Genomic DNA, 12,000 nt, shown 5'->3' with positions numbered 1-12,000 from the left:
ATTTGTAAATTCAAAAGTTAAGAAAACATATCCAATAACAATGTGTGTATAAATCAAAATACAAGTCATCAATAACATACCCTTTTCTGTTTCACACACTGCAGCTCTAGTCAATGATGAGTCAGAGGGACCAATATCCGTGTTGAGAAACTTTTGATTGTGCAACAAAACGCTCTCTTGGGTTAAAGTTGTGCTGTATGGTATATAGTCAGACAAAGAGCCTGATGCCCAGCCATGGCCTCCTAAAAGAACTGATTCCGAGTAGCCCACCAACACAGCGCTCTTGATCGAACGTTCAGAGCCTGAAATCAGTGAGTGAAATGAAAGAGGCGAGATAAACACGAACAAGGATAAATAAATTTGTTTAGATCAAATCATGACCACGCCCCTTAAGAAATAAACAGTTTAAAAAGTTCACACCGATATATGATCTTGGTTGGTCACGTGATCAAATCCTGTGAACCCCAAAGGGCTTCTCAGAAGATTTGACCACGTATCAACCAAGTTTTATATCCCGGTTCATATATTTCATATATTTCGTTCATATAACGAAACATATTTGCAAATGTAAATATCAATTTTAATTGTCGTAAGTCACGGACTCATAAAGAATTAAAACATTTTAATTACTAAAAATCATTTTCGCTAGACTTGTGGTGTAAATAAGGATCTTTGTTTTTAATTGTATTTTCCTGCATCCCAATACTTTTGAAACGCCTTACGCACCCATGATGAGTTTTGAGATGAACTGGTGTTGATCTGGGGTGTTGAGGGTTAGTAGCCTCGCTCCATTTTGTCCACATGACGACCTCCAATCTTGAACAGTTTGCTCGTTAAGTGATGTTAATACGCTGTAGCATGTTCCATTTAAGGCGTGCCAACCCTGTTCACACGCAGTGGAATTGTCTGAAAAAAGAAACAACCACTGGTCATTTCTACCAAACGCTGATGTAGAGCGACCAATTGGGGTAGAAATGTGTGTTCGAAGTTTATCATCAACGTATGGAAACAAAGTGTGTGTGTGTGTGTGTTTGTGTGTGTGTGTGTGTGATAAACAATTTACCGTAGAATTGGCAGTATTGTGCGCCTTTCATCAGTCTGTATACCCCATGTTCCCGGATCCCAAAGTCAAACAAGTTCTCACACGAGGAGTACTCAGGATATTCGTCTAAAATAAACCCAGATTTTACATTTATATATCATGTATTGTCAATAAAGGTATGGTATTATATAATATAATACAAGTGTAGATACTTTTTCATTCAACAGATAATAATCTGGCTGCCTGTATCATTGTGAATGCTCTCGATTATTGCACACTTCAAAGTTTATGAAACATTGTAAAAGTCTTGATATTCATTTGATGTTTCGTGGGGGTGAAATACAATCTGATTAAAATCAGATCCTCTGATCCGCTCACTTAGATCGCTACACTAGGCGATCTAAGTGAGCGGATCAAAGGATCTGATTTTAATCTGATTGGGGTGTAATATGAAATTACGTAAAATCGCGTATACGTATTTCTTATGAAAAACGTTTTTTCAGATTTCAAGTTCAGTGGGACTATAAGAAATCAATGAAACTGTTTTGCATTCCGTATTGCTAGCAAGGCTAAAAGAGGTTTTTTTTTACTGTTAGTTAGTAAGACACCATCTAGTAGATTTATTTCCGCAAAAGAAGTAAAAACTTGCATACTAAATACTATAGTACTCAGCTTCTTAAACTATTTTGACAAGATTTCTTAAGAAATATGTATTTAACATGAAAATGATTCCTGGATTATTTAAAGAAAAAAAATTAGTTACAAAATAAACTCTCATTTGTTGTGTCTTTAAATAATCATTAATGAATTGTTTTTTTTAAAAATTACTTTCACTGGCGCCTACCTTTTAGTATATAATATCGGACAAAGTTTGACATTTTCTATATTCATAAAATAAAAATTCATGAAGAATTTTACCCTTGAAGTATATTATGCAATAAAAACCCCATAAAAATGCTTAAATGCTTTTTACCTATCTTATAAGCAGAAACAACCGTTGTAGAATATCCACAAAGCTGCAACGCTGAGTTAGAGCACAATGCCGTTCCATCGGTAATTGTAGTATTCACCGGAGGGAGGAAATCACACCGGCATTGCGTAGGAGAAAGAAAGGCGTAAGTCTTGTTTTTGGCACGGCAGATTTCCACACACAGCTGGACTGTCATATCCATAGATTCTAAGACCACTGGTACAGTGGGATCGGTCAGAAAGTTCCCAAGGTACTCTGTCATATCAAGAATCATATTGTATCATATATCTTGTATCATATATCAAGAATCATATTGTATCATATATCAAGAATCATATTGCATCATATATCAAGAATCATATTGTATCATATATCAAGAATCATATTGTATAACGGTTACATGCGGTGATTCGAGTGATAAGAGGGGAATGTGAGGGGGGGGGGATGGACCACCTTGTAAACTTGAAATTTATGAAATTAGATTTACACGTAGTCTGTCATATCAAGAATCATACTGTAAATAGGGGGGGGGGGGTTTTGGGTTTGGACCACCTTGTAAAATTCAAATTTATGAAATTAGATTTACACAATAAACTCTTTCCGAAAATAAGCATCGGCCCCCTTAACAAATGCAATTATTCCCCACCCCCCGGAAAAATTTTCTCGAACCGCGCATGGGTTGGAATTTTGATGTTCCAAATGATTTATATATGCATGTAAATTCGTTTTATTTTCAATTTTCTAATGACGTTACATGTATTGAAACGCTTTTCAAAATTCCAAGCCCAAACAATAGATTCATTGATACAAGTACTAATACCTGCTGACTGCTCACAGATGAAATTCATTTTAAACGATTTATGGCGTCGAAGTCGAAGTCTGTTCACCATGTCAATGTATACGTATTGCTCATCGATCGGCACACTAATGGTCACGTTGCCAATAGGTTTCCCAGTGGAGCTGCGGTAAAATGGAGAATGCTGCGATGTTGCCCAAAATCCTTTGCGTGAAAAAGAAGCAAATATACATAAACTCAGTCATACTGTGTCCCAGTATCAGTTGATCAGTGAAATCATAACTGGCAGATTACACAGGCAGACATACAAATGTTGTCAATTTTGAGACAACGTCGCTCATTTTATTTGTCACGCGTCTGGTATTTTTCCAGTGGAGCAGTCTTTAAGAAAACAGTTCAACATTTGCTGTATTTTTGTTCTTAATTCTAGGTCAGAAAATAACCATATATATGGTCTCTCCACTCACTTTCTTTTTTACATTTCTTAACATAATCAAAGTACTGAAAGTACTGACGAGTCATTGTTTTTTTCAGTGTCGGGGGAACCAGCTTATTGAAGTCTGCAATAGGAATATAAACGACTACAAAAAGCTATATGAATAGTTCATACTATGTCAATGAATACCTTCTAGGAAATCATAAAGAGGTTTCCTTGAAAACTATGCTTCGAAATAAAATTGATCGTATTTATCGATTATTTTTAAGTACTATAATTTGGTAGCGGTTATGGTGTAATTAGGTCCAAACACTGTTTTACTTCCAGTTTGCAAGAGTAACTGCATAGAAAAGTTGATTAAACCAATTCTCAACAAATTAATACGAGTAAGTTGGCATGATTTCTCAGAATAAATTGTTCTCAAACTTCAATTCAGAACTCCTATTTAATTTTTGAAAATTATAAAAAAAAACCCCGAAACAAACAAGAGGCCCATGGGGCCACATCGCTCACCTGAGCAACAATGACTTTATATGGGTGTTCAAAGGATATTGTGCCATATGGCCCCACGGTTGAAAAACAAAAAAAGATTAATATAAAATAAACTGTTACACTTATTTTCCTACACTTAATCTTTGACATTGTAATCCTATGAAATACCATTTTACCAAAATTAATAAGATCCTATGCAAGAAATAAAACTAAATTTTTGGTAGAGGTACACTCTTAACTTCCAATTTCCTTTACATTTATTTTAGTTCTGCCCCCTTCACTTTATAAAACGATCAAATTATCATGAGAATATGCATATAGGCACATATTCATCTTCAACTACATTGTACTAGCTAGTTATTGTATTTTATTAAAAAAAATTCCCTATATGTGAAAGAGGAAAATTGTACCTTAAAGCAATCAAATTAAAAACATTCAAAAATTTAATTGGTCTTCCTCATTATAAACGATTGTTGTTTACCAGGCGTGAACTTGTGCTATGTTTTATAACCTTACTCACTTGATCGATGAATACACTCGAATGAAAAATGTTGTCATGTGATATGTTAAAGAGCAATTAAATATATAATCAATGCATAGGCGTCGGAGCTGGGTGAAAGGGGATGGGGGTCTCCCCCCACCCCCCCCCCCTCACTTTTTTTTGCAAAGCTAGACATAGCCGTACTCAAAATATTTTTTTTGCTTGTCAAGATTTCTGATAAGGTCTACCCCCCCCCTCTCAATGAGCCTCAGACTGCAATGTATTGACAGGCATATCGCTCTATTTTACTAAGGCCCACCCTTTATTTAAAATCAACGTTAACAAATGGCTACAAATCAAGATGATTTTCCGCTGTAATTTTTTCTTAAGAATAGTGATTATACATTTATCCCCGTAACAGTAATGTTTTAAACTGTTTGAAAGAGGTCGTTTTTATTTAATTGTGTCTGAAAAACCAACAAAGGTGGTGTAGATTCATCGTATAAGGAGGGGGCCCCAATAAGTTGTTACTGCATATCATCCTTTTAAATTTTTCTGTACAAGTATCTAACGTTTAGTGAGACATTTCTAGTGATAAATCAAAATTTCAACGTCAATTGTAGAATTATAAGCAAGATACAGAACTCACAATTCTGCTTGGTTTGAGTCAATTTTTTCTTCACAAGAGTTAATTAAGATTTTTAAACTTGGTATTTCCTATTCAGAATGAACAAAAGCATGGCTTCAGTTCTGTGAGCAAAGCTCTGTATCTTGCTTATAATTCGAAACTTGACACACCTGAATATGGTTAGTAAAGAGAAAATTGTAAACAATTAACACAGAAGAAACATGCTGTAAAACAAAGAAAGAGTACAATTTATTTTTCATTATATATATATACCTATATATTTCTAGCAGCAAAAACAATCTCCGTTTAGACTGAAAATGCAGAGCATCTTAACAAATAACCAACCATAACGTAGAGATCGTACCGAATTACCAGTAGAATGTATTGTATTTATAATATAATATGACAGTATGTTGTTAGTACATGAGATTTTGCTTATCTTGCGCAGGTAAACAATTAACTGTCTGATTTACCGAAGTCTATATTTGATTCGATACGTAAAAATTCCAAAATACAAGCGATATTTTCCCTCAAGTTAAAAAGCATAAACGAAATTCAAAACAACGTAAAACCACGGTCACGAGTCAAAAATGTCAACGCATTAAAAGATTTAACCTCAATTCACTTCACGAAATCGGCACACATATATTTAGCATGTTTCAAGTATCCCTTCGCACGTAAACTGTTGCACAACTAGCAAATTCATCTTTGTCAGTTTGACCCGTTTGTCATGCGTCAACATTCAAACATGGCTGCCTTATACAATGAACTTTCGTTTTCGATGTGGAATACCGAACCCGAAGTTATAAACTGATTGACAGCGATTATCTCTTTATTTTTATTTTCGTAAATTACTAAAATTTGAAACAGAAATCGCCGATGATTTTTGCAATTTATATTTTTCCTTCCCGTATGGATTATTTTTGCAAAATTACGTTGAATTTGACTCAGTAGCTTGAGAAGAAGATTTTTTAAAATGCACCCCCCTTTTTCTACAGTTTCGAGGTTTTCTACTCTTTGAAAAAAGATCGGCCTTTCATTTCTGCAATTTATATTCGTCTTCCCACAAGGCTGCTTTGTGCCAAATTTGGTTTAAATTGGCCAAGCGGTTTTAGAAAAGAAGTTCAAAATGTAAAAAAGTTTACAGACGGACAGACAGACGGACGACGGACAAAATATGATCAGAATAGCTCACTTGAGCTTTCAGCTCAGGTGAGCTAAAAATATGAAACTTATGATAATACTAGTACTCTTCTATGTTAGTCCGAATCTTTGAAATTTTAACTGTGTTGCCTCATCGTTGCGCAATCAACGTTGAAAAAGCGATCATTTGAACTGTCGATCATTGTCGATACCAACAATGAACATTCAGGGGGCTCAATGGTAATGTCTGTTTTTAGGCTGTATTGATCTCCAATGGAAGAAGATCACTATATCAAAATATAGGGAAATACCCAAGTTTAAAAAGTAAAATACAATAATAGATTGTTCTGCTAAATAAGAGTTTATACATAAACAAATCATATCCCAAAAATTTTATATAGATCTGATAGTAAGCTCTTTTACCATCTAGTCTCATTAATTCACAGTTGAATACCCTTTGCGTGTCTCTGGCCATTCATTTTGTAACACAACATATTTCACAAGTATATTACACAAAATGCTGATAAAAGTTGATTAAAAAGGGAAAAGATTGTGTCATTTTTGCTGTCTTAATTTTCATACCTACAATCCAGTAGCTATTGCCTGTTAAAGATGGAAAAGATCCAACGTTATCGAATAAAGCTAACAAATATTCCAGTTCCTCGGGTTCGTCAAACGTTACCAAGTGGGCACTGTGTAGACCACAGTATTTTGACGCTGCCTGGGGAGTTTTCTTCGTAAAGGCAAACTTGTAGCACGAAGAATGGCCTGGCCGCTTCACCCAGGAAAACGGACATTCTGTTCGGTTTAAAACAAAAATTTGTCATTACAATCATACCTTTACATGAAAATGAAGTTTCATTTGAATGCATGTTTTGCTAAATTTTCCAACATTATCTAAAAAAAACCCCTCGAAAATAGATGAAAAGGTAAAGATGTTTCAATTGAAGTATCAATGGAACATTTTTTGATTTTAGTCAAGGAGAATGCTTTGACTAATGGTTATACAAGTTGCTTCTGACAATAGGTATACAAAGAGGGCTCGATGGTTGTGGCCATTTTTTAGACTGTATTTATCTCCTTTAGAAAGAGAGTTCTATATAACAATGCTGGAGACTACCCAAATTCAAATGGTGAAATATATGGATTTTATCTTTACTTAATAATAGTTTACATGCAGCCAAACAAATCATATGTCAATTTTTTAGGCAGATATGATGGCTCATTAGTTGACCATCTAGTCTCCTTAAAGTAGATCTTGCCTGTCGGGGGACAGTACGTTGGTGTAGATGAGCCGGATAGCATAACCGTGATGCCTCCGAGTCCTTGGTTTTCCAAGTCTTTGCAGCTAGAAGCTCTTGTAAGACTGACATCTGAGGACAAAAATTTAATATTAGCTCAGATATATAAAAGTGTGAATTTTGATTGCGATATTGTGGCTAGTGCATGGCAAGCTTACTTCTTTTGTAGCTGTAGGCATCGCTGCCGCCACAGATTTGATGGGAGTTTCCTGGACACTTTCTATTGCAGGCAGACTCTGGTAGATAATTTACCATAGAATCCATACTCGTGTTAGTACAAATGCAGTTTTTATTCTTGAGTAAGACATTCACAGATAGATTTCCGTCGCAGACCTGAATACACATTTGCCTGTTCATCTGATCGTGTGTATATTCCATTGTTACCACGTCCGGGAAATTTTGAAACTCCACACATCTAAACATTTCTGTGAGCGGAAAAGATAATTTTTCAATTTTTATACACATGTACTAGTACTAGCATATAATCACCAAACTATTTTTAAAATAAAATCAATGCATTGAATTATAGGATATTTCTTACCTTGGTCTTTTTCACATATAAAAGGGGCTTTATCAGTGCAAAGCCCGTCCATCCATGTGTCCCCATACAAATAGAGGCAATCGTTGTAATCGGAAGCAGGGTAGTCTTGCCTGTAGTATGACCCCGCCCTCAGATTACCATCCAACCAAACATATGACGACGAACGCTGAGGATCCGAGGCACCAAACCGCCAAATTGACGAAGAAAATTCGGGCTCGAAATCTGTAAAATGCAACAAGTTATTGATAAGTTAACGCATAAGCAATCAAATTCCATGAAATAAAGAGGATCTGTATATAATAACTGTATAAAAAATATTAATATGAATTTAATGTATACTATTTGAGAAACAAGTTTTATTTGCATAGTACAAGTACACATGTACCAATATATGCATTTTTATCGTTCCGTTTATTTAGTGGTAACAGGTAAATATATAATATATTAGTTTTAATGCCACATGTTTTCTTTAATACATTCTTCTGTACTACTGGTACATGTATATTTGTGTACGTATAGTTCTATTATCTGATTACATGCACAATAACCGCCAAGTTGATTAAACCATTGTGCCACATACATGTATTACCTACCTTTGATGAATTCGCTGGCGAATGAAATAACATCCTCATTATTTAGGGAAGCCAGAGATGCATTTATGGACATGCAATGATCAAGAGAACCGGAGAAACTCAATTCTGTCCGTTCAAACCAGTAACAACTTCCGGCAAACCCTACCCAGCCCTCCTCGCAAATGGTGCCGTCTGAAATAATGGAAACCATCTTAATACGTAATCTACTGCAAATACGATGGTAGATTAAAACAAATGTATATGACAAATTACATGTATCAAGCATTTTACAAACATAATCTGTTCTAGTTTTTAGACGGGTCACGTGACCCCGTCTATTGGTTTACTGTCAGCCGAAGTCTCAAACCGGAAGGCACGCGTAGAACACATGAATTGAGTCTACGCGTAAGAAAATAGTGCAGAAAGTTTTCATGTATTTCAGTAAATATGTATTATAAAAACACGTATTTTGTTAAGTCCTCTGTGTATAAACAAAATTCTATTTAGAAAATAAACAAATAGTTTTATTGATCAAAATATTCTTGCTCTGGTTCAAATGTGGAATGAGTTACGTAACTGAATGCACAGCGCCGTTGACGATTCAGTTGGTGTACAAGGTCATGAATCAATAGAAGAGGTTGATGGTGGAATCGAAATTAAAGTTCCCAAACGCAATGTGCCATTTTTGGAAAGTTGTGAATTTTATTTTGACAATCTTTCACCTTAATACTACCAAACTTCATGCGCAAGCCGTAGTTAAAATCGGGACGGGTTATACACAGATGTTTTACAAATTAAATAGGTGTTTCATTGGCTTCCAGTCTACTTGCGGTATGACTGCTGCTCGTCTCTAAAGGAATATTGTACAAAGAAAATAAAAACAAGTCTGAATTTGCCTTCTCGTTCGTTGGCTCTTTAGTTGATTAAACTGAATTTAAATTTTAAACAATGCATTGCAAGCAAAACCTATCATAGATTATACATTTTGGAAGACTTATACATCATATAATATACACAATCTTATCGATTGAAGAACCAATTTAAATGTTAATGTTCATGTTTTCCGGCTTAGTTGGAATCAGGCTTAGGGTGAATTACATTGTAAAATAATGCATTACATTACCATTACTTCATGAATTAGGGCATTAAATTACCATTACTAAATTTTCTTGAAGTAATGCATTACATTACCATTTCATGAGTAAAGTAATGCATAACCATTACTTTGTGAAAAGTCTATAAGTTTTAAAAAAGTAATTTAAAAACTAAATAAAGAGTTTTTGTAAATATTTCATAAATAAAACATGCTTAAAATATTTACATGTTCATGATCTCTATCAGGTTCAAATTTAATGACTTTTACAAGATTGCTGTTGCACTTGTAGTTCTCAAAGTAAGGTTGGTCCCGTAACATTTACACGCTAATGGCGGAGTTGATAATCTCTGTTATTTATGTCTCTGATTTTCGGAGTATGATTTTAAATGAAAGGAACGGTTGTATCGTAATTCGTGTAGGTGATGCACGAGTTTACACAAAAAAGTAGTAAGTGGCGAACGGATTTATTTTTATCTATTAATTTTGCATGAATCGCAAATAAAGAAAATCGTGTCAGATAAGTCGGTCTTAAAAATCAAAATGGCGACCGTGACAAATATTTTTTTTGGTCAAAGTTCTTGGAATCTTATTGTAAAAAAAATATTTCTAACGCCAGTTGCCTGTGTTTGTTATCGGTATACAAATGTTCACTTTATTTGTTAATTCAGCAGTTTTTAGAGTTTTCGGGGTTTTTAAAAACTTTTATTACGGATACCGTCCGACTTGTGGATTTCCCTTGGATCACAAAATTGAATAAATCTAATGATTAATATCATCTACTTTGATATAGTTGTTTGATTTTCCCGGTTGGTAGTAATTTTTAAAAATTTTTCCTTGGGGTCTTATTTTACATAATATACCGTTGTGTCAATTTTCTACAATTATGATGGCCGGGATTGAGTAAAATTTAGACGAAGTATCAGACAATTGCAAAAAAGCCGAAATAACATAGATTGTAACAACTAATTCAAACTCATAAATTTTGGAAGCATATTCGAGGAAATCCAGGACAATTACAAATTCAAACTTTCAAGACCCCGTCTTTCAGTAATCTCAGTACTTTGATTTTTCAAAGTAGTCATTGCTAATACATTGTCATGTGCAATGGAAACTTACCTGCAAAGCTGCAGTACTCGGGGTTTTCTTTACTTTTCAGGAGGTACCAACCATTGGTACGGACTAGCTTCGTATAGAGGTCGCTGCAACTGACCTCGCGCCGTGAATACTTTGCTATGGAGAAGTAAAATAAACAAACTTTACATTTCTTTCTTAGACATCAAACGAAATAAACAGTTATCAATGCATTGAAGTATGTCCTTTGTTCCTCACGACAGCTACCATGATTGTACCTAGGTTATACATCGTTATGTTCTTGGCAGGCTGGGCGCTTGGTTCTGCCCCTGATGATTCGTTGTGGGTTGTATTGGTACACATGCACTCTGTCCCTCCTGGCATGTCTAATAGGACAGCATAAAAGGCTTGTTCAGCCTGACATAGCTGCTGACAAGAGAATTCCCGGTCCCCATACACATTGAGGGTCAGAGAGGAAGCGAAGGATCCCGCACTCGGTAAAGCAGTCACAGAGTCTCCTATAAGAACAAAAATTGTTTTTGACATGATTTTTAAAACATTAATCTTTTTATGTCAACACAAATACACGAAAGGTTTAATTACAAATTTGTATGGTAAAGTATAGATTCTTTTTTTTTTCAAATTGCTTATCAAGAATAGCTTTGCTACAATATGCACAACGCACTTTGAAAAATTATGCACTTTGAAATTTTTTCAATAGCCTCTTAATGTTCGAAATGCTTTATTTTTATACAACTTTTCCCCCTAAAAGTCGGTGCTTCCACGATCTTATATTTACATTCAGTCTATATGTCCCCTTATGTTTGCATTGGAAATCTGCGACGTTAAATTTTCTATGAATACATGTTGTTAATTCATGCGACATGAGCACAAATATAAGCGTCTTCACGTGTTTATATATACGTGAGTATATTTATTTTTGATTAGATTCATTTACATTAAATGAAACGTTCCGTCTTACATAACCAATTTGATATGTACTTTTAAAAAATAATCTTTAAATTATATCAACTCCTTAAAAAAAAGATTTTTTTCTACAAAGTTCCTGGTACTATATTTTTTGTCGCGGAAGCGAACTAAATAACATGTTAATGTGGCTGTTCCATGTATGTTTCATAATTTTGACTGAGAGCATATTTAATGGTTTTACAGCGACAATACACATATATTTCATACAAAAAGACATCAGTATGAAATTTAATAAAAGCTTATTAAATGCTTATTTTTGGATGTCGTCAGTCCTGTAACACACCAAGCGGTGCAGACAAATTATCATACCGTGCTTACGCGCAGGATTCAATTTGTCTGCACCGCTTGGTGTGTTACAGGACCGACCGACATCCAAAAATAAGCATTCAATGCTTAAATAAGTTATTCGTGTAAAACGGTTCAAATATTCGGAGTTTCGCT

At 34.7% G+C, this 12,000-nt stretch overlaps 1 protein-coding gene across 1 annotated transcript in view; it reads right to left on the bottom strand.

Moving 5' to 3' along the window:
* The window catches only part of LOC105333209 (uncharacterized), a 38,488-nt gene that overhangs the window by 8,088 nt on the left and 18,400 nt on the right, over positions 1-12,000 (bottom strand). Inside the window, exons 8-19 of the mRNA XM_034481507.2 lie at positions 10,848-11,087; positions 10,615-10,728; positions 8,424-8,594; positions 7,831-8,052; positions 7,448-7,714; positions 7,251-7,361; positions 6,571-6,786; positions 2,833-3,012; positions 2,016-2,267; positions 1,064-1,168; positions 727-906; positions 81-302 (exon numbers count right to left, since the gene is read on the bottom strand). Of these exons, the coding sequence (XP_034337398.2) occupies positions 81-302; positions 727-906; positions 1,064-1,168; positions 2,016-2,267; positions 2,833-3,012; positions 6,571-6,786; positions 7,251-7,361; positions 7,448-7,714; positions 7,831-8,052; positions 8,424-8,594; positions 10,615-10,728; positions 10,848-11,087 (2,280 nt within the window). The remainder of the gene's footprint in view (positions 1-80; positions 303-726; positions 907-1,063; positions 1,169-2,015; positions 2,268-2,832; positions 3,013-6,570; positions 6,787-7,250; positions 7,362-7,447; positions 7,715-7,830; positions 8,053-8,423; positions 8,595-10,614; positions 10,729-10,847; positions 11,088-12,000) is intronic.

Source organism: Magallana gigas, chromosome 5 (genome assembly GCF_963853765.1).
Source record: "Magallana gigas chromosome 5, xbMagGiga1.1, whole genome shotgun sequence".
In the NCBI taxonomy this organism is placed as follows: domain Eukaryota; kingdom Metazoa; phylum Mollusca; class Bivalvia; order Ostreida; family Ostreidae; genus Magallana; species Magallana gigas.
The sequence above is the reverse complement of the archived record's forward strand: the minus strand, read 5'-3'. Positions and strand labels throughout refer to the sequence as shown.